Source organism: Lontra canadensis, unplaced genomic scaffold, assembly GCF_010015895.1.
Source record: "Lontra canadensis isolate GAN:19392208 unplaced genomic scaffold, GSC_riverotter_1.0 scaffold9, whole genome shotgun sequence".
NCBI classification, from domain to species: domain Eukaryota; kingdom Metazoa; phylum Chordata; class Mammalia; order Carnivora; family Mustelidae; genus Lontra; species Lontra canadensis.
Window position 1 is genome coordinate 15,659,315 of NW_022631003.1, and position 22,968 is coordinate 15,682,282.

The 22,968-nt window shown below is 39.9% G+C and overlaps 1 protein-coding gene across 1 annotated transcript in view; it reads left to right on the forward strand.

The window, feature by feature from the left end:
* Positions 1-21,705, forward strand: part of WIF1 (WNT inhibitory factor 1) — a 66,397-nt gene extending 44,692 nt beyond the window's left edge. Inside the window, exons 4-10 of the mRNA XM_032854903.1 lie at positions 4,856-4,996; positions 5,892-5,987; positions 6,972-7,067; positions 10,931-11,026; positions 17,042-17,137; positions 17,649-17,744; positions 20,787-21,705. Coding sequence (XP_032710794.1) covers positions 4,856-4,996; positions 5,892-5,987; positions 6,972-7,067; positions 10,931-11,026; positions 17,042-17,137; positions 17,649-17,744; positions 20,787-20,908 — 743 coding nt within the window. The 3' untranslated portion in view covers positions 20,909-21,705. The remainder of the gene's footprint in view (positions 1-4,855; positions 4,997-5,891; positions 5,988-6,971; positions 7,068-10,930; positions 11,027-17,041; positions 17,138-17,648; positions 17,745-20,786) is intronic.
* Positions 21,706-22,968: the final 1,263 nt, after the last annotated feature.

Here is a 22,968-nt window from a genome sequence, read left to right on the forward strand (position 1 = left end):
TTTGTAACCTAAATCTTCCCAGCCTTATTCACTTTAGTAAAAAAAAAAAAAAGCTTACTGAAATTCTATTTCTTCTATTCTATTTCTTCAGATATTGAAACAATCCAATTTTGAATATATGCTGTGCCAATATTGAGATAAAGTTTTATCTGAGATAAAACTTCAATTTCTAATCATCTAGAATCTTAATAAATCATAAAATTTAGGGGGAAATGATTGATGTTTTGGACAAGGTAGGAATAAAAAGAGTAAGCCTTCTGGGCTGAGGTGACTTGCCCATGTGCGTGTGCAACGCGCGCACGCACACACACACACACACACATACTCTGCATATACGACCCCCCCCACACAAAACCCCCTACCCCAGTACATAGGGTTTTGAAGGCAGATGTAGGATTTGTTTGCAGAAATGCAGGTGCAAGAAGTTTATGGGAATTTTAGCTCGTTGCAGGGCAGTTATTCATTAGTCTTATTAGCTCAGTCCCCACAGTAGGAGCAGTAAGGGTACCTTGAATTATTAAAAAGTAACCAAATCAGTGTGTCTTTGGCCCTAAACATCCAGGTAGTGTTCATTATTCTACTGGTCTGTTTTATACCCTCACGCTGCTAAGTCGTCCTTTCATCCCCCGAGACTCCTCGATGCCTAAACATTGCACGAAAAAGAACATTCTTGATCTTTAACAGTTACAAAGGGCCTGCCTTCTGGCATCTGAAGAAAACAAAAACAGGAAATACAAACTGCAGGCTGCTTCAGTAAAACTGGATAACAAAAAACAGTTTCCATCAAGCCAAGGCTTTACCTCTTTGAACACAGTTTCTGTCATACCATGAACCCAAGACAGCAGGCTTCTTTCTCAACCAAAGATTTCAGGAATTCCATGTCTAGACATTTTTCAGTAGGTGCTAATGCTGGAGGGAACCCAGACCTCAGCAGGGAGGGTGCTCAGTATTGGCTGAGAGAACGAATGGCGGGGACCACAGCCTGGGGGCACCGATAAGTGTACGGGGGTCGCACAGCGGTTTGTGGTCATGTGGTGCCGAGCATGCGCTCTTGCTCTCGTCCTGTCCCCCCGCTCAGGGCAGTGGCTCTCGTGCCTGGAGGCCCTCCTCTCAGTGTGGAAGAGGAATACTTTGGCTGTTTACGAGTCAGTTTGTTGCAGTCAGGGGCACATCCGTGTGCACTTGAATGCCACGTGAGTTACCTACAATCTGCTTCCGTTTTTCTGGGTTGTTTTAATTTACCTCAGCTTTAGTTATACAATCGAGACTGTCCTGGAATTCATGACATCTGGACCAATTTCATCTGGCTCTCGGTGAAAGCGGCCCTCTCCTCAGTTGCTTATACACAACGTAGCTATCACGTGTCTGTTATTCCCTGAAAGTAGGGCTACTGTGCTTTATCTTCGAGATCTTTTTCTTTGTGTGTGTGTTTTTTGGCATGCACACTGTTCATGTCTTATTCTCCATACCTCCCCCCCCCCCCCCGGTCTATGGGGAACTCGTCTACTTACGGGGATGTGTGCCGGTGTGTATGAGGGTATGTGGGTGTGTCTCCCACAAGGTCTATCTATATGTCTGTCAATGCCTAGTCTGTGACGGTCGATAGGCTAGGTGCTGAAATTACAAAAAAAACAAGGTATGGTCCTTGCGGATGAAAATCTCATCCTTAGTGAAGGATACAGAATCATAATTAAATCATTATAAGAAATCATGTAGAGAGGTATTGGAGAAATACATAAGTGAAATGATTTAGGCAGGGGGTGTTAGGTAAGACTACAGAGAAGGTGACAGAAATGTTTCATTTTGATCTTGAAAGATGAGTAGGAGGACACTGGACAGAAAGGAAGAGTGCGGCCATATATCACATGCGGAGGAACAGAAAGAAATCTAGTTTGGGTAGAGCACAAGTTGCACAAAAGTCAATTACTAACTAAAGTCAGGTGTGGTTTTTGTTGTTGTTGTTTTGTTGTGTTGTGTTTTTATTTGAGGGGGGAGGGGCACAGGGAGAGGGAAAGGCAATCTCAAGCAAACTCCCCGCTAAGCAAAGAATCCAGTGTTGGGCCTGATCTCACAACACCAAGACCATGACCCAAGCTGAAATCAAGAGTCAGGCACTCAACTGATTGAGCCACCCAGGCACCTCAGGTGTTTTGTTGGTTTTTTTTAAGCAAATTTTTTGGAAACATTTTAAAAGCTGTAATTATAATTTATATTACTTGAATAGTCTTATAAATAAAATTTATAAGCAGAAAGGAGGACGGGTAGAATTTACACACACAAACACACACAATTAAATTTCTATTTCAAGTTTTAAAACTGAAAAATAGGTAAATGTCATTAGTGTTATTTACATATCTTTTATTAATTTCTACTTTTATTTTAAAAGTTAATTCATTGAAACTCATAAACTATGTGCCTCCTAACTTTTAAACTTTATTTCCTAGTTCCTTTCAAATCATTCTGTATTGAGATTCAGACCATAATTATGCTGACATACCTCTTGTTTCTAAAGAAATAGGTATGTGTTGGTAAAACTTTTCCACCTGGGCTTGAGGGAATTTGTGATGTTTTCATTTTTAATTGAAGTTGAATTTGTTTAGTTGTGATTATAAATATGTAAGGAAAATTAGCACAGTTTTAAACCTAGATTGTTAGATCTTTAAAGATGAAGAAGGAAAATATTTCACATGAATATTAATATGAATTGAACATAATTTTAGATTAGTACAATAACTCTTAGAGATAGCTTACCTATGGTTTACTAAGAAAATAATGATGCTACATCTTTAGTTATCTGCCAAGATTGCCTAAAATTTTTCATTCAAAAATATAGAAGACTTTTCTTTTGCATTTGACAGAATTAGGCATAACTATGCTGTATGAGTGAATGCTTTGATAAATTGTTTTTGTTTTTGTTTTTGTTTTAGAGAGGGAGAGAGAGAGAGGGAAAGGGGAAAGAGTGGGGCAGAGGGAGAGGGAGGGAGAGAATCTTAAGCAGGCTTTATACCGAGTGCAGAGCCAGACATGGGGCTCGATCCCACAATCCTGAGACCATGACCTAAGCAGAAACCACGAGTTGGATGCTCAACTGACTATGACACCAAGACTCCCCATCAAGTGCCTTTTTTAAAGAATTAAGTGGACTGTGAAGTCCAGGCTAAGTAAGGTCCAGAAAAATAGATGCACCTGGAAAACAATAGTTCGAAAATTTTATAACTGAACCAAGTGAAAATGCATTGGAAGAGAAATTTGTCAACTCTTGCTTCTTTTTGAAATGGAAATCCCTACAATGGATTTTTGTGTTTTAGAAATTGACATTTTTGTGTCTAAGATTTCATTAAAGCAAGGCTTTCAGCAAGGACAATTTTACTTTGAAACTTCAGGCACAATTTTGGTTTTCTCTCTCTTTTTATATCTGTTAAAATGTATTTCCTTTTTATTGTTTAATTGATTAGTTGCAATGCTTGGATCTCAAGATTCAGGAGAACTGGAAAGACATACTATTTTGAGAATGGCACAGTAATAAACACTGACAATGTCAAAGCTTTGAGAGGGGTTTTTGGTTGTTAAGGGCATTGAAAATATTGCATGACCAGCTCGCGTGCAACACCTTATGGAAGAGCAAACCAATTTCCAAATCATTCCTTCTTATGAGCTTAGGGGAAAGGTTTATGGAAACTCTAAAGGGAAAGATTTTTCTTGGCTCGGTATGACTTCCCTAAGCTTGGTAAGAATAACCTGCTATATACAAACAAAATGAAACAAAATTTCAAATATCTACTTATTAGCAAAATTTCTTCCTATTTATAAGAAAGAACTAGAGCCTATTGGATAAGTTAGATCAGTATTCCCCAATGGATATGTTATGATAACCTGGTAGATTTTAGAAATTTATATAATCGAGGACTCAGTTGGCTAGGCGTCTTTACTCTTGATCTCAGCTCAGGTCTTGAGCTCAGGTCCACATGAACATGGAGCCTACTTTAAAAAACAGAAGAAGAAGAAATTTACATAATCTCTCTCTTAGCCAATGACTTGATCCATTTTCCACCCACTGACTTGTGGGCATTCCAGAGTTGGTGGCCTCCTTGCTCTCCCAGTACACCATCATCATTAGTTGTCATTCTTTGCTAAGTCAACATCTACATACCCCAAGTGATCATTACACTCACATACACATAAAAATAGCTTGTTTTTAGGAAGCTAAACTGTTAGATATAAGCTTATTTTATTATACCAAACTCCCGTCTAGATCCCCAAGATATGAACGCTCCTTAATATTAACAAATAGCCTGAGAAAATATTAGCTTCACAAACTCATTCCAACAATTAGAGTCTAGTCTGAGTTGTAGAATATTTCCAAAGAAAATATTGTGTCACTTTCAGGCACACAAAGTAAAAATAAACTAGTTTCTATGGATCTTTATTTAATAGATTCTGGAATACTGTTTTTTAGCTGTTTTTTTTTATTATATGGAGGCTGGTGAAGGTACCCACAAGGTTTCTTTTCCTAATTAATCAATCTGTGTTGCCTATTTGCACCTTTAATTTTTAAAGAAAATCTTTTTTTTTTTTCAAGATAGTACAAGCCCAGACTAGGAAAAAAATATCCCAGATTCCATATTAGCAGAGCACAAACTAATGAGTTATTCATTCTTTCTCCACCCAGCATGATATGTAAGTTCTGTGGAAAACACCCATATGGTCAAAATACAGTCTCTACTCTGGTGGAGATACAAGACTATCAAATAATGCAATGTGACCATTTTTGCTTTGCTTTGTCTCTCTTACCAAGATTTCTATGCAACTGGAATCAACTAGATAAACTCTTTCTTTATACTTGCTTTTTCCTTAGTTGTTCAAGTTGGTTTCCCATGTCTTGGAAAACAAGATGGAGTGGCAGCATTTGAAGTGAATGTGATTGTAATGAATTCTGAAGGCAACACCATCCTGCAGACGCCTCAAAATGCTATCTTCTTTAAAACATGTCAACAAGGTAATCAGTAATCCCCATCAAGAGAAGGCTCATAAGGCTTTCAGGTGTGATATGGGTAAAAAGATAGATAATCGACAGACAGATAATTTTTTGGTATAATTATAACCTCACCAATGGGTAGAGGGGCTGGTTACTGCAGAGTCCAGTATGGTATTAAGAGCTTTTCTCTGCTGTGACACCACTCACAATTTTAACTACCAATACCCCTTCAAAAGCCATCTCTTCTACCTCTCTCTTTCCCCTCCACCAACACAATCTTTGGGAGTCCCCAACTTCATAGCAAGGTTGCCAGGCATTACCAGCAACTACCACCTGTTAAGGCAATACTACTTATACCCCCACCACAAGCTTGGTGCTGCCGACCTCCCCAGAGAACAGGGTACCACCGTCATAACAACAATGTCTGCCAGGCAAAGGCATCTCACCCTGATGCCCATTTAAGCGTGAAGGCCTAGATTTCTTTCCCCATCTTGATGCAAGATTTTCCAGCACAGAATTTAAGCTCTAGAGGCCTTCAGTGCTCTAAAGATGAACCAAAAGGCCATTCCACCCTCTGAAAGTAAACGTTATGGGCTATATCATTTATTTCAGTGTGAATTTAAGAAAGTCCAGTAGATTGATAGGTGGGGGTGAAGGCAGAATAAAGCTTGCTTTGCCTTCTTCCGTGAGCCCCCTACTGCTGGAAGTAGAACGGAGAGATGCAAAATCTGGCTTTGTTGAGGATTTAGTGAAGCACAAGAGGTATAGAGAGAATATAGGTAGAACTTACCAGTATTCAGTAAATTAGGATAATCAGGGCACTTCGGGTAGAGGTCACCTACCTCTTCATGCTTGCTGTAATTCACCCAACACAATTTCAGAGGTTTCCATATAACCATGTTTCTCTTTGGTGAAGCTGAATGCCCAGGAGGGTGCCGAAATGGAGGCTTTTGCAATGAAAGACGCATCTGCCAGTGTCCTGATGGATTCTATGGCCCTCACTGTGAGAAAGGTAAAGAACGGAGAGAGCCAGCTATCCTTCCTTGCTTCCTAATGAAACTGATGTCACACAAGAGCCCCACATAAGCTTTTTTAACACAATCTTTGAAATTATTTTGCTGGTCCTACCATAAAATTGGTAAAATCTTAAAGAGCCGCAGAAGAGCAGTTGGAGAGTACTTCTAAGAGTGGTTTTCTGTTAAATCCAATATATGGTGATGGGGCAGAGAATGTTAGCACAATGTCTGCATTCTTCACGGCCACGACCCACCCCCATCCCTAATTCACTATTATACACACTATCCTTTGGCATAATCTTATGAAAGTTTTGAAGTTTTTCTCCTCCACTTAAATTGGATTTAAAAAGCTAATTATTATGATTGATTTGACAGTAGCTACTCCAATTCAAAGTAACTTGATTCACAACTAAGTCTACACCTGAGTTATGTAGTTACTATAAAGCCAAAAAAAAAAGGTAAAAATTATTTGTATTGTAAGTATATCTAACTCAGTGAAATTACTACTATATGAAAGAGTTAAGAGGAAATTGTGGATTAACCACAGAATGCTTAAATACCAACAGCTTATTTGATGAGAGTAAAACTAAGACATAAGAATTTTTCTCATTTGCCTATATTTTGGAATTAGAAGATGTAGGAAATAGGGCACGGAAAAATATTTAAAATCTTAAGAAACCCACGTCTTAATCAAAGTAATGATTCTAGGCAAATTTTCATCAGCCACTGAAATGGAATAATTCCAAAATTCTCATCTATGAAATTAGTTTAAAAACACCTCATTTAAAAAAAAAAACACCTCATTTACAATTCATAAATAATAAAAGCATAAAAGCACACCTGTATCTCTAAAGACCTTAGAGTCAACCACAGAGATCAAAAAATGTAGAGCTATTGTATTATCGATGTTTCTGAAACGGTCCTTCCCCAAAACCCTACTTGGCCTTAATCAGAGCCCTCTCTCTCTCTCTCTCTCTCAGCCCTTTGCACACCACGGTGTATGAATGGCGGGCTTTGTGTCACTCCTGGGTTCTGCATCTGCCCACCTGGGTTCTATGGAGTCAATTGTGATAAAGGTAACAGTTTCTTTCTAAGAACAAGGTTCTTTTTACTTTATAAATGTTTAGTTAAAAGAAGTATATTTGATATACCATCACTCTCCATAATAGCTCTATTAATAGGGTGTAAAACTTCGTTGGCTGCTATAATAACTTTAACCCCAAATTTTGGTGTAGTTCAACACACTAGAAGTTTGCTTGTACTCATAGAATGCTCCAGTGCAGGAATCCCTACAGTGGGCGGGGCTGCCCTCCATGCTGTGATTCGAGGACCCTGGCACCTTCCACCTAGAGATCTGGAACTTTCAGGAACCAGTCAGTGAGCAGAGAAGGAGATTGGAGTAGACACTGATTTAAAAAAAAAAAAAAATCCCAAGAAGTGATTTCCAAAACTTCCACACCTATTCTGTTCCATGGAGAGGAATGTGCCTCATGGTCCTACCTAGGTGACTGTCCCGGGTACAGACTGGGCAGCTGTCTCCCACTGACAACTTGACGGGAGGGGAGCATGGAGTTTTGTGTACCACGTGGGGTTTGGGTATGTCTTCAATCTGTTTTATGGGTGAGCTTCTAAGACTGAAATGAAACAACCTGCGCCACCTTTCCCGACTGACTGCCAATTCAATGATCTGCTCGCAGAGGACAGCCGGGAGAGATGGTTTTCCACCTTCCTGTGACGCAGCACTGTCGCCAGGCTTGCTCTCAGAAAGTGGGTTCAAACTTGGCTCTAAAATATTGAACGGTCCATAGGCTTTACAAGATACCAATTTGTTTTGCCTGATTCACATCTTTTATGGGGGAAAAAACTTAAATAATATTATGCAAAGTGTATATATTTATTGACATTATCCTTGTGTCAAAAACTCCCATTGCGTGAGTAGAACCTTGTTTTTTAAAATAAATACATGCTATGAAATGAAAAGATATGTTAGTTTTGAGAAGTGTCTCTTCAGTGATCATGCTGTCAACATCAATTAAGATTGAAATGAACCACTTTTTTAAAAAGAAGGAAGAGCTCCCGGAAGAATCCCTCAGCACGAGTCAGAAGAATAATTCACAGGGGTCTGCTCTTCCATGATACGTAAAGTACTTCACAACTTTATCTGATTTTACACTCAACAGCCTTTTGAGATATGTAAAGTTGTATCTGCTTCATTCTCAGAGAAGCGAAATGAAGTTTACAGAACTCTGGTAGCTTGACCCGAACTCACACCCTCTGGGGTACTGTGTTGTCATTCAGGCTACCTGTTGGGGTCCCCATTCCTCCTCAAGTGACTCTGCATCTGGGCTGATGACTTTGTCTCCCCGTGGGTCACACTTTTCCTGTCTCTAAAGTTGTTTGTTTTTTTTTTTTTAAGATTTTTATTTATTTGAGAGAGAGAGACAGAGCACGAGTGGAGGGAGAGGGAGAAGCAGACTCCCTGCTGAGCAGGGAGCTCAATGCAGGGCTCCATCCTGGGTCGCTGGGATCATGACCTGAGGCACCCAGGAGCCCCTCTGATCTCTAGATTGGGAATTAAGCCATTGCCCCTGGCTCCCCAGCCCCAAGCTGGGGAGATAATCTTTGTGACCATCTCTAACATTTATTTTTAAGTGATGTAAAACTAGAGTATTGGATTTAACTTAAAGTTTGGATTCATAAAGGTTAAGCACTAAGGACAAGATAAGAACAGCCAGTGAGTAAAAAAGTTTCTTTTTATTTGTCAAAATTTAGCACTCAACATCTCCGCTCTTCCAAAATTGGGCAATTCTTAATATAGAATTAAACTCAGATTATCACAAAACTTGTTAGGAAACAGCAAATCCCTCAGAGGTTTGGATGAAGAACTCAGGTATGAAGAGGTTTAAAGAGATTGTTTGTGAGGGCTGCTTACTGAGATGTGACTGTCATTGGTATCGTCTGAACAATGGAGTGTCAACTGCAATGTTTTTCTAATGCTATGGAGTCACAAACACTGTGTGGTCACTGTCGAAGGAAAATATGTGGATTCCAGTATGTTTTACACTTTGTAATATTTTACATTTCAGATGAAATCTTTTCCCTACTTCTTAGACTCCAGTAACTTTTTATTATTATTCTTTTGGAAAGTCTGTTGAAATTCCACTTGGTCTCATTGGAGATCTGGGAATATTAAAAAATAATGGCTTTTACTACTTCAACAAAAAGATGCATTTATCATCCAGGAGGGAGTATAGAGCTTCTGAAAAATGGTTTAATTACTGGCACAGAACTAGAGCTGAGCATAACATATTTGAAGCAATATTAAAGGTGAACTTTTGGTGGCTCTTGGGACTTCTGTTGCCAGCTTTAGGAAATGAAAAGTTAAGCCCTGGCCCAGCATGCCCTCAGCCCCAGTGAAAGTTACCTGGTGCCTCTGTGCATTTTCCTAGTCCAGAATCATTGCACAACAGAAATGTAGAGAAGCTTGCAAAGAATTGTACAAATACTAAGAGCATGGCCACATTCTTTAACTAGCTTTGTCATCATTCTGAGACTTCCAGTTCAGCTCCCACGTTCATCCCATTTTATTCATTAGAAGGGGTAGTGCCCAGAGGGCTCTAGCCAAGCAGACCCTGATCCTGATGTTTTCTTGTCTCTTCTTCATTCCCCAGAAGACACAGGGACAGGTGGGGAGACAGAATCACACTTGCAAAAACAACTGTCCTGCCGTAACAATACTAGGTGCAGTTAGCAAGGAGGAAGCCCAAAGAGCTGGTTCTCCTAAATCCTAAATTCTATACCCAAATGCTGCTGTTCTCTTCTGCATTGGGAGGCTGTGTTTGCCAAAACAAGTACAGCATTGCCTTAAGAGGGCAGATCCTTGTGGTTTAAACAAAAAGCTCTATCATATAAGAAGCACGATACTTGCAGGACATGCAGGTTGGACTGCTTTTCCACAAAGAAAGCATACATATAAATTTTGGATCTCCTCTCTGATTTTCCTACTGGAAGCTTACTTCAGCATATGTTCATCTGCAGCCAACTTTGGCCCATTTTATATAGGACAAGAACAAATAGGCCCTATAACTGGAATTGCTGAGAATCCAAGCTCTCATTTTCATCTCCTTTCTAGAAGGAGCCAATTCGTCTATTTTTAGATACTTGCTCCACCCTCGTCCCCATTTTTGTCCTCCCTTTATTTTAGGTGTGAGCAGTGAAATTCCAGAAGTCGACACAAAGACAGGGTTTAGGATGAATCACAAACAGTATGATTATTACCTGGAAAATCTAGTTAATTGGACCCCCACAATAATCTGTCCAAGTAGCTGCGGCACGCTTCCCTTCCTGTGGGATCTGAGGAGGATTGATAGTCTGTCCTTTCCCGAACACCGGGACTCCTTCCTCCAAATGTCATAAAAGTCTATTTTTTAAAATCCCTATTACATAAGATGAATCTCTGTTCTCGTTCTGGAAAAAAAAAAAAAAAGTTGCTTTCTCCTTTGCCAGCTCCTAGTATTTATGGCCTTTCTCCCTTTTATCTATTCTAAAATAAGTCTTCTCCTTTTTACTCTTCTTTTAACGTCAAAAAATATTTTAGGGTGTTTATAGTGTTCCTTTTTTAAGGGCATATTTACAAGAACATAAAAACCTAACTTTTTTTTATACATCTTGCCTTTTTTTTTTTCTCTAAAATAGAAGCCCCCAGGGGGAGAATCGTATATAATGTATGTGCTATTCTATTATGGTATTGGAATCTGTCAATGATCAAGCAATTGGTTACCATTTTTGCATTTGCCAAGTGGCTTACTTGACTAAGTAAATGGGCAGGAGGCAGATGTCTCAGAAATATCACCTCACTTTAAGTGAAGTTGGATTTTTTTTTTTTTTTAAGGTTTAACCTACTCTCTAATACAGTTACCCATGTTATCCATTCTAATAGCAAACTGCTCAACCACCTGCTTTAATGGAGGGACCTGTTTCTACCCTGGAAAGTGCATTTGCCCTCCAGGACTAGAGGGAACACAGTGTGAAATAAGTGAGTATTGACTTTCTGCACTCTTTTTGTTTCTGGGGGGTAGAGGGGAGCCTCAATACTTCACCTAACCCCATCATTTTTTCAGTGAGGAAACTGAAGCCCAGAGACAATGAATAGCTTATCCAAGGTCTCAGGTCAGTGGCTTCTTTTCACTAGATATAGCCATCTTCATTTTTCCTAAAGATTGGGCAGTGGGCGCCAGATGACTTCGAGCCCACACTCTGACTCAGTCATATCTGGGTTTGTATTGTTTGGCATGTTGTATTGTTTCTTATTAGTGAGTTTGTCCCCTTCTCATTGTGCAGAGACCCTCGCTTCAGCTTATAAATGTAGACCAGAGTTTTGGGACAGGTGGATTATCTACCTGCGGGCATAGAATTTCTTCCCTAAATTAGAGCCAGTAACCCATCTAAGAGGAAGGGATAGATTCAAGGAAAAGGGAGAAAGGGTGCACAACAATTAAAAAAAAAAAAAAAAAAGAACAAACTAACAGCACACAGTACAAAAATGAACTGCACAGATGTTACGTAAAGGGAAAAGTGCATACTGCACGATTCCATTTTTATGAAGTTGAAGAACAGGCAAAATTAAGGGATGATAGTAGAAACCAGGTTGGTTGTTGGGGGCACAGAGGAACTTTATGGGGTACCAAAAATGCTCTATATCTTGATTGATGAAGTGTCACATGAATGTTTATTTTGGGAAAAAAATAGTTGAGCTATGAACTTCAGATCAATGCAGCTAGGTCTCCATCATGCCTTCATGATATTTTGATCATGCTTCCATACAAAGAAAAAAAAAACTTAAGGGTGGAATGTGGTAGAGAGTCATTTTTTTCAGAATCAGGATGTCAAACTGCTTATCCTGGCTCCTCCCCCTACCAGCCATGTAACCCTCAGCAGATCGCTGAATCTTTCTATTAATCTCAGCAATGAGTCAACCGCATCCTAGATTGCTTCATGATCCAGAAAACAGATAACACCAGTGCTCCATGCAGGAAGGAGAAAAAGAACGTGAAGCATGTCTGCTAAGGGTGCCCTGTCGCTGCCTTTTTGGAAGTTCTGGAATATAGCATTTTCATTTCCAGCCATATTGTATCTGTAAAATACTGCTGTGTTTAGTACCACCATAGTTTCTGAAGTGGGTTGCAGTGGGCTCAAAATTAAGTAATATTGACAACTATTTTATCTTTCAACCTCTAATTTATTTGTACTTTAATGAGTAGTAGATGAAGTAACCATTTTTGATAGAGTTCAAGTGAAATACCTCTGAAGTTTCCATAGAACATGTAATTAATTGTCAGGATATGGTTTCTGTTCTTATTAATTACCCTGAACTGATAAAAATTTCTCTGAACTAATTCCCCTCAATTTTCTCCCCATACTTACTCTCAGACTTCACTTACTTAGCTAAATCATATTTATGAATCTTTGTTCTTGGGTTCATTTCTCTACATGTAAGTATGTCCTTGGGTTTACAACTTTCCATTGGCAGAGACAATGATTTCTATTCCTTTTTTCCCTTACTACACCAAAAATGTAGGCCTTTGAAGGCTCCTGATTATCCCTATCACAAGTTATCCTCAAATCCCTCTAGGAAATGTCTTGTTTCTATTACAAGAACCACAGTACCAAGAAAATACGGAAATGGATCTTGAGTTGAAAAGTGCCTCTGGTATAGTAGAGACAAAAAATTGAATTATGAATTCTTATTTTAAAATTGAGATGTAATTCACATACCAAAAAATTTACCATTTTAAAATATGCAATTCAGTATATATTCATGAAGAACAGTACCATTTCTGTCTCATTCCAGAACATGGCATTAGACATGTCAAAAGATGTCAAAAGACACCCTGCACCCATGAGCAGGCACTCACTATTCCCCTTTCCCCAAAGTACTAGAAACTACTAGTCTACGTTCTATCTCTTCAGATTTGCCTATTCTGAACATTTCATATAAATAGAATCATATAACATTTTCCCTTTGTGTCTGACTTCTTTCACTTAGCACGATGTTTTTGAGATTTATCCATGTTGTGGCATGTATCATTACTTCCTTTTAATTGCTGAATAATATTCCATTGTGTGGATATACAAACCATCTTTTGTTTATCCATTCATCAATTTACAGACATTTGGTTGTTTCCACATTGGGGTGATTGTGAATAAAGCTGCTGTGAGCATTCATGTACAAGTTTTTGTGTGGACATATGTTTTCAGTTCTCTCAGGTATATTCCTAGGGATGGAATTGTAGGCCACATGTTAACTCCATGTTCAATTTTATGAGGAACTGCCAAACTGTTTTCCAAAGCCACTGTACTATTTTACATTCCTACCAGCAATGTATGAAGGTTCCAGTTTCTCCACATCCTTGCCAATACTTGTTATTGCCTGTTTTTTTCATGAGATATATATTCTGATGTTACTTATATTTTCATTTCCCCTGGCATTTATTAGGACTGATATCTTCTCAAACTTCAGTTTGACTTAATTTAAGATACTCTTTCCAGTTAACAAATAACATCAAGTTTAGAAATATCTGGAAGTAGGGAGTATACATTTATCCCGTTACTTAAGGTTCATAGCTAGCTATCCCAAGTGAACTTTCAGTTAAAAAGTTTACATGGATTATTTATGCTGTATTATAAATGAAGTTTTAAAATAACATAATGGGTTCTTATTTTTATAAAAGTCCTCTGTAACATAGTGAAAAGAAGGGGAACATGCATCCCAATGTTCATAGCAGCAGTGTCCACAATAGCCAAACTATGGGAGGAGCTGAGATGCCCTTCAACAGATGACTGGATAAAGAAGATGTGGTTCATCTATACCATGGAATATTACTCAGCCATCAGAAAGGATGAATACCCACCCATTTGCATTGACATGTATGAAACTGGAGGGAATTATGCTAAGTGAAATAAGTCAAGCAGAGAAAGACAATTAACATATGGTTTCAGTCATATGGGGGACATAAGAATAGTATGGAGGACCACAGGGGAAGGGAGGGAAAAATGAAGGGAAAGAAATCAGAGAAGGAGACAAAGTGTGAGAGACTCTGGAATTCAGGAAACAAACTGAGGGTTACAGAAGGGAGGAGGGTGGGGCGATGGGGTAGCCTGCTGGAGAGTATTAAGGAGGGCACCTGTTGTGATGTGCACTGGGTGTTATACACAACTAATAAATTGTTGAACACTACATGAAAAACTAATGAAGTACTATATGTTGGCTAACTGAATATAATAAAAAAATAAAAAATAAAATGAAATCTATGGGACTAAAAAAAATAGTCCTCTGTATAAAATATTCTTTATAAAAAAAATTAGAATACCGAATAAAACAATTAAAAATCACCTATAATCCTAAGACGCAGAGATGATAGTTGTTGGCACTGTTATAAATCATTTTTGTTGGTTTTCTATGTGAAGCAGAGTCACACATTTAAGTTACCCTACAATCCGATGGGCAGAGGAAGTTTAATGTCCTTATTTTGTCAATCCCTAACTCATTGTTCTCCCTGGACCCCCCCCCCCCCACTCACTGGTTATAGTAAAATGCTAACATATAAACTTAGTAAAATTTGTTTGTCTTCAGGCAATGTTTAGTCTGTTCTGGGTAAAAATGTGTAATCTTTCAAGTTGGCTCACTTTTCCACTGTCCAATGGATCAAATTTATTGCGAAATATTTTCAGGAAAAGGAAGTCAACATTCAAGACACTTAGAGGATTCTGATTTTTAAAACAGTCACAGCTTCATGAGGTTTTGGCTTCGTAAGATTTGATTTGGAATGGCCTTGGGATAGTCGCCTGTAGTCACATTTCTGCTGTGTGATAACCAAGAGAGAACATCCTTATTCCTGGCTGTGGTGAACCCAAACACTCACTTCCCTCTGATAAAGAAAACAAAAAGACCCATGGAAGCAATGAAAAGGTTCTCTCCACCAGTCATTCTCTGTGATATCCCTGGCTATCAAGTTCACCTCTCATTGAAGTGGGGAACTTGGTGTCACCAAGTATTTCACAATAAGTACTATATTTTCTGACATAGGGTTATTGTCCCACATCTTGTTGACTTGAAAAACCCAAGTGCATGGCAGAATACTGTGATAGGATCCAATTTGGTACATATGGTGAGGTCAGATATTTCATTGATACAAATGGAAATTCAGAGTTAGGCATTCCTTTGCTTTAGGTAAGACTTGGGATCTTGACCAAATAGTAAATGCTATTATTCTAGCATTGTCTTAGCAAAAAGGAGACTTTTGGATTTTTAATAGTCAATGAAAAGGTGGTGTTCTATTATTAAGGTCCTTTGATGCCTGTTTCTAGAACATCCCTGCATCAGAAAAACTTAAAGGTATAATGGCATTCCAGGTTTTTGAGAGACTCTAACATCTCAATATTATGTCTCTATTGTCTGCACAATGGCTAAATGTTGCTTTGCTGAATTTATACATTGGAGAAGGTCCTTTCGAATAAGTGAAAAGAGAAGTAAGTGTTTCAGCAAAATAATTTGCATATGGAATTTATGTTTATCAAACATAGCGCTTGCTCGTAAAACATAGGGTAGCTCACTTCATTTGAAGGCTCATTTGACCATAAAAAGAAGAGCTTAGAGAATAAAAGTATGTTTTATGATAAAGATTTCATTTCTTCTCCTTATGTATTGAGACTTTTGTAATGAGTATTCTGCTGAAATGTAAAAAAAAAGAAAAAGAACAACAATAAAAAAAAAAAATCCAAATCCCTTCACTCCCAAAACCTAATGGGTATTTGCTCTCTTTGGAATGCCATCATGCTAGTCATGGGATCCAGTCAGCTCTGGGTGAACCATCCTTTTTCTTCTACTTCTTCAAACCATCCAGCCTTGGGATGGCAAATTCTAGATTGCAGAGGGAGAATAAATAGCTTCTGGAATAAAAGACAATCATTTTATCATTTTTACTTCTAAGGCCCTACTGCAGCTCTAAAATCCTGTAACCCAAAGAGCTGTGAAAACATTAGCAATTCTCATTTGGCACGGGCATAAAAGAAAGAGTGATATATTTTGAGGCCCTAAGACATTCTAGGAAAAAAAGCATTGGTGTGGTATGGGCCCCCTTTGGTGCCCTACTTCATATCTCCTCTCAGCCCGTTTTTCACTCCAGTCACTGCTGTGCAAACCTGTTTTGTGTGGCATAACCTGATCATACCCCATCTTAGTTGCTCCACACTTCTTCTGCTTTCTACCCAGAGACTCCTATGAGTCCTACAAAATCAGTCAGCACTCACATAAGGGCATACTGGAAGTGTGAGGAAGTCATTCCATAGGGTGACTCTCAACCAGTGAAAGACAGGTGCCAATGAACAAATGCTCCCCTCTCCCTTCTTAAGAGTGACTTGAAGGTGCCGTGTCCACAGCCTCTCAGAAGAATCCCACAGGATAGAGCCTGGTTGCCTATAGTGATGACCAACCCACACACACACTTTTGTGTTGGCTTTCCTTCCTTCCATTCTTTCTTCTCCCTGTCCCCCATTCTGGTTTCCTAGGATCACTTTAACAAAGAGACTCTGCATGCAAGCCCTGCTCTCTGGAGAATCCTAGGCTGGAAAGATACTGCTGCTCACAGGTGTAGGTCTGCTTTCAGAAAGAGTGACATTCAAAGTCAGAACTCAGAGAAAAGATCACTTGGCGGCTTATTCACATCTTAACCTGTACTGTATCTTAAATTACAAGTGTTTGCAAAACAGAGTTTTATTCTGCTTACCAAAAAAGTCATATACACATAGCATGTGGGCAACAAATTTATCGTTAACAGATATCCATTAGAAATCACAAGTGACAATACTAGCCCGTTTGTTCCAAGAATGAAACTCCAGCGGTATCAAAGCCAGAGCAGGTCTGAAATAAGTGGGAATTGGTGCCATCTAAAAGTACTTATCCTCTCAAAGCCCTGCAATTCCCTTGAAAAACGTGAATATCTCTGAATGAAGCACCGAGTTCCTGGCTTCTCTGTATCCTTCTCTGTTTCAGGCAAATGCCCGCAGCCCTGTCGAAATGGAGGTAAATGCATTGGTAAAAGCAAATGTAAGTGCTCCAAAGGTTACCAAGGAGACCTCTGTTCCAAGCGTAAGTACCCAGAATCAGTAAGTACCCATCCGCAGAATCAGCTCGAGCTCGGGGATCTCTTCCTACACAACTTCTGGGCCTCCTGCATGTTGCCTGAGCATCACCATGATGCTCAAGGACATCTGTGTTCCCTTTCTCTAGAACAAAGACATTTTATGAAATCCATGCATGTGAAAACATGGACACATTCACACACGAGCAACTCAGCTTTTTAACTATTTGGGGTTTTCTTAAGGAAAATGAGCTTCCATTCCAGCAGTTTCTGAGTCCTACTGAGCATCTTTTGTGACTCAGAAGCATCAAGCTTAGTTTACCATCTCTCTCAGGCCTTTTTTCAAAAAGTCCCCAACTGACTTAGAGCTGGAGAATGGCTTAGAAAAACAACAACAACAACAAAACAACAACAGGGGTGAAGCCCAAACTAATACATTCTAAAGAACTGCAGGAAAGGCAACTAATTCTGTTGAACAGTGAAAGCTCAGGAAACACTTTGTATCTCCTCCGGTTCTAGCGGTCTGCGAGCCTGGCTGCGGTACCCATGGAACCTGTCATGAGCCCAGCAAGTGCCAATGTCAGGAAGGCTGGCACGGAAGACACTGCAATAAAAGTGAGTGGGAGGCGTCTGGAGAGCCCGCCTCTAGCCTATCTTGGCTCCCGCAGCTATAGATGACCCGTAACTCAGCCCTGCTTCCCATGTTTGCCTCCTGTCCCCCGGGCTCACCCCTGGCCCCCTCAACTCTCTAAACCTTTGAGCCTAAGTTTTAGAGTCTAAGGGCATTGCAGCTGTGCAAATTATCACATCTGTAAAATAGCTCCACTTTTCTAAGTTAAATCAGTAATTCAGGTTGATTTGGTAATACAGTGTGGTAACTATGAAAGAAATAACAAGTATAAGAGTCTAAACCAAATATATAGATCTGTTTGGCTCTGATTTTATCCTTTAAGATCTACCCGTGAGCATATAAAACATAAAGAATTTTGCTCTTGAGGATTACTAAATATTATTAGTTGTGGTATGTTTCAAATAAGTTCTTTTGAGGCAGAAAAAAAAAAGAAAAAAAGAAAGAAAAAAGAAGGAAAGAAAGAAAAGGTCTAGGGAATATGGAGTTGTGGATTTTAAAATTTACTGACTACCCAAAAATGAGCTAGCTATAGAGATGATAAACCACTGGCCTGTTTTCAGCACAAAATGAAACTGGTTCAATTCAACCATTTCATTTTGATTGAGATCTTCTCTGTTCCAAGCAAGAATCCAGGCGCTGGAGACCTGTCAGTGAGATGACAGAAAATGCCCCACCTGGTGGGGCTAGCATTCCGTCTCCTAAACTAAGGTGGGCTTAGGAGAGCCTAAGGTGGGCCCACAGTCCACCTTGCCTTTGAAGGAAGGCAGGCTTCAGTCATCCAACAGCCTTCAAACGCAGAAGTTCAGCTTGCACCTATCACAGTCAGTTTCCAAAATAATGGACACAAATTGCACAGATCACCCTCACAACAGATATTTTTCTAGATCCAGCGTTTCCAAAGGGTGGTCTGTGCAGCCCAGGGAGTATGGAAATTATCAGCTAGGTGGATGGAAAAGACGGGTTTGACAATAGTTTTATATTTTTTGTTATTTTATTATATTTATATATAAGTTTATATATAAATATATATATCTCAATCTCAAATCTCTAATTTCTGTGTATATTTTATAATCACATTATATTATTATGATGTATATCTAATACATTTATATGTAGGTATATGTGCCTTTTTGTTTGTTGGTTTTAAGGCAAATTGGTGTCTGGTCTGTGCTACACTAAGCCATTGACTTGAGTCTTGTCACGTGCTACATTGACTGGATGGTAGATTGAATTGGCTTCAGGTGGGTGTAGCTTAACCAGAAGTTCAGCTCTTCTGGAAAATAGTTCTTTCCGAAGGTAATAATGGCTAAATGCATCCCTACAGGGACACACTTGGGGGAAGCTTTTTTTGGACTAAAAGAACTGCAGAAAACTAACCATTTCGAGAGATACTTGGGGAAAGAGTAAACCAAATCTTTTATGCCACCCTTAACTCAGGATGCAAGTAACTTTTGAGACATCCTGGGGCCTAGGGATGGGCTGAGGTCACACTATACATCCCAGGCATCAGTTACAAAGCTCCTCTGGGACCCACATTTGGGACCTGGTGACCGAGGGTGATGGCAAGAGAGTAGGGGGCACTGTTCCTGCTGATAAACCAGTCACATCACCAAAAAGAAGGCAAGTCAGGGGCCCTCGAGTAGCATCGATGAGCAATTGGACAGGATTGCCAGCCCCCATCCACCCCCACTCCTCGACCTGCTGCTGAGAGTTTTGTCATCAATGTACCTTCCTCAGGTCATGGCGTTGCCTCAAGATGATGCCCCAGCGCCTGATTAAAATGCAAATGTGGTGTCCAGAAGAGGCCACCCAGCCATTTTGTACATGAGCTTAGAGAATCAAGCAGAAAGAAAGAGATTTATTTTGACCAGGGGGAAGGAAGGAAGGTCGGAGGCATGGAGTGCTGGAGAGAACAGACTCCCAGCGAGGTGACACTTTGGGAGGTCTCAGGCACCCAGACGTGTTAGTGGGGAGGAGGACATTGGAGACAGACTTCCCGGCTGAGGCTCACCCTCGCCAGCGGGGAGGTTCGGGCTTCATGGGTGGCGGGGAGAACAGCAGGGTAAGGATTTACTCCAGCGCATTGTTGGCTCATGTTCTGGCTGTTCCTTGAGCTACCAGCCTACATACTGACAATTCAGAGAAACACATTCGGGAACAAAGTATTCTGTTCTCAGTAGTTACTTAATGGCATGCTTGCGTTTAAAAAACCACAGGGAACAAATGGAATGCCAAACTCGACTTTAATGCACAGGAAGATGGAGGCAGATTTTTTTAAATGTGATTGCCCCCTTGGATCCCTTTTAGGAAATCAGGAGAAAGGAGTCAGTGCCTCAGGCACCTCTAGAAGTTCGCAAGTAGGAGAAAGGGGGGTCTGGAGCTATGGAACTTAGTATTACTGTCCACTTACAACTAAGCTGGAAATGGATAGATGCCCACCATGACTGAAACTGACAAAAACCCATGGATAAGGAGTCCGTTCAAATCATAACCCTTCTCTAAAATGCAAGGTGGAGGTCCTTAGTTCTTGCACAATTCCCATTTTGTGTAAGTGCAGTCGCCACACTTGATTGTGCGATCACTGTGAAGAGATGAAGAGCGGGGAGTGTTCCAGATCAATATAATCGAGGCTGGATTTGCAATGCAGTGAAAATGATCAGATCCTCTGCAGGAACATCCCTGCTTTGGGGACCTCAGTGCCAGATCCTTTCCAGACCTTGGGTGGAGAAAATCGTTCTTTCGACCACATCCATCCAAACTTTGCATCAAGAGTTTCTGCATGGCCAAAATCTATAGGGAGTCAGAGCTTCGATGGAAGCCAGATTTGATGGCGTTCCTAAAATAGGTTCCTTTTTTAGCAGAGACCTTGAACCTGTAACATCTCTTCATTCAGGTGGCTTTTTGTGGTGGCTGTGGTCTACTCTGGGTTGAAAAGGGAAAATGGGTTTCATTTGAATGGTTAGTAATGAATCTGAAGAGCCTGTTTTTGTAGTTTCTTTTCTTTTAAGCTGTGAATAATTTTACAGGGTACGGAGCCCGCCTCATGCATGCCCTGAGGCCAGCAGGCACCCGGCTGGGGCAGCACACGCCTTCACTTAAAAAGGCTGAGGAGCGGCAGGATCCACCTGAATCCAATTACATCTGGTGAACTCCGACATCTGAAACGTTTTAAGTTACACTAAGTTCATAGCCTTTGTTAACCTTTCATGTGTTGAATGTTCAAATAATGTTCATTACAGTTAAGAATACTGGCCTGAATTTTATTAGCTTCATTATAAATCACTGAGCTGATATTTACTCTTCCTTTTAAGTTTTCTAAGTATGTCTGTAGTGGGATGGTATAGATTTCTTGTTTCAGTGCTTTGGGACAGATTAGATGTTATGTCAGTTGATCAGGTTAAAATTGTCTTTTCAGTTGTGTAGCTGGCGAATAATTTCCAAAATTACAATGTACTCATGGTGTCAAGGGCCTGAGGAACACTGGAAATGGAACAGAAATGCATAAATCAAGGGTTTGGATGGAGCAGTTAACTGTGTTGAAGTTACAACATTTCTAATTTTACTGTCATGGGTTTAGACATTTGTCACATTTTTAAAGTTCCCCTTGTTCTTAAACTCTCAATACACCATATTTTGACCGAATTTTGACCTCACCATGATTCCAGAGAATTCAGTATTGAAAGAAAGAGAAAGAAAGAAAGAACATGGTGGCAGTGGCATTTAACAATATAATATATTGTAAACACAATAAAATAGGGAATATAACGTATGGACTTTTGGCATTGGCTTGGAGCAATATAATATATTGTAAACAAAACACAGCTCTTACATAATGAACATTTTATACTGTTTGTATAAAATAAAGGTACTGCTTTAGTTTTCTGAGGGTTGTTTGGAGTGGTCTGTGCATGTGCAATCTTATGGAAATAAAGTCGGTGTCAATGAGTTGCAGTGAGTGGAAATAAAGTTGGTTACAAAGAAAACTTGGCAGAATTATAAAAAACAGAAGAGATTCTATTCTCTGACCCAGTCGGGCTCCCGAGGCCCACCTGTCCCTCCCCGCCCTCTCCCCCAGCTACACTCTGAGCCCTGCCCGAGACCTTCCCATGTTGGTCAGCTCCCATTTAGTTGGCATTGGTTTTTAGACGTTGTCTCTTCACTAGAATGTGTTAAATATCCCTTCAGAGGGAGACTTTGTAAGACTTTCTAAAAGTGTCAGAATGTTGCAAATGACAAGAGCTACCATTTATGAAAAACCTATTGGTTCTCAAGAACATGATAGTGTGTTACCTTACAATCAGTTGAGGCAGGTATCATTTTGCCCTTTTACAGATAAGAAAACTGAGGTAGGAAGATACACAGCAATTTATCCAAGATCACACTCGAGTGGGACGGGTTTGAATTCATGTCACCTGATTCTGGAGAATTCGCACAAGGTGGTTCCCCCTCCTTTTTTCTCAGCAAATGCAGTAGAACACAAAAGTCCACAAATCCCAAGGCAGGTACTGTCCCATATATTTTAGCCTCCTCGTCCTGCCAAGGAAATGTGGACTTTATGTTATAGACAATCCAAAGCCTATATGTTCTTCTTTTGCTGGGCAGTGGCCTAATGACTTGTGTGGTCCAGGAATGTGACAGGTCATGGGAAGTGATCAAGGGAGAAGCTGAACGCAGAGTGAACATGTCTTTTCATGGTGCAGGGCCACGGCAGTCTTCCTCCTCTAACTAGCCAGAGCCTAGAGTGCCAGCTTCTGTTCACACAGACTTGGAGGAGCAGGCCAAGAGCCAAGGAGCTCACCATGGGAATCCCAATATGAAAACCAACTGATTTAAGACTTTGAAGTAAAAATCCAGATGCTTGATAATGAGGGTTTAAGACGGTGACAGAAAGTTAAGTTTGGGGATAGGATACTACTACTAATAGCTAACACTTATACAGTACTTAGTTTATTCCAAGCACTTTACCTCATGGATGACTAATAAAATGGCAGGGAAGTTAGACTGAAGGCAGTGTGACAAACCACGACAGTCTACGTGGGTCATCTCCAAACCATTCTGACTCCAAACCAATCATACTTCATTAGAAAATTCTGAGCACATACTCCTACATGTGACTATTATTTATTTACATATTTAACTGGTATGCTTTAAAAAAGCCAGATATGTTGAAGAGATAAAAATATAAGTAGAAGCTCTAACATTTTCTCC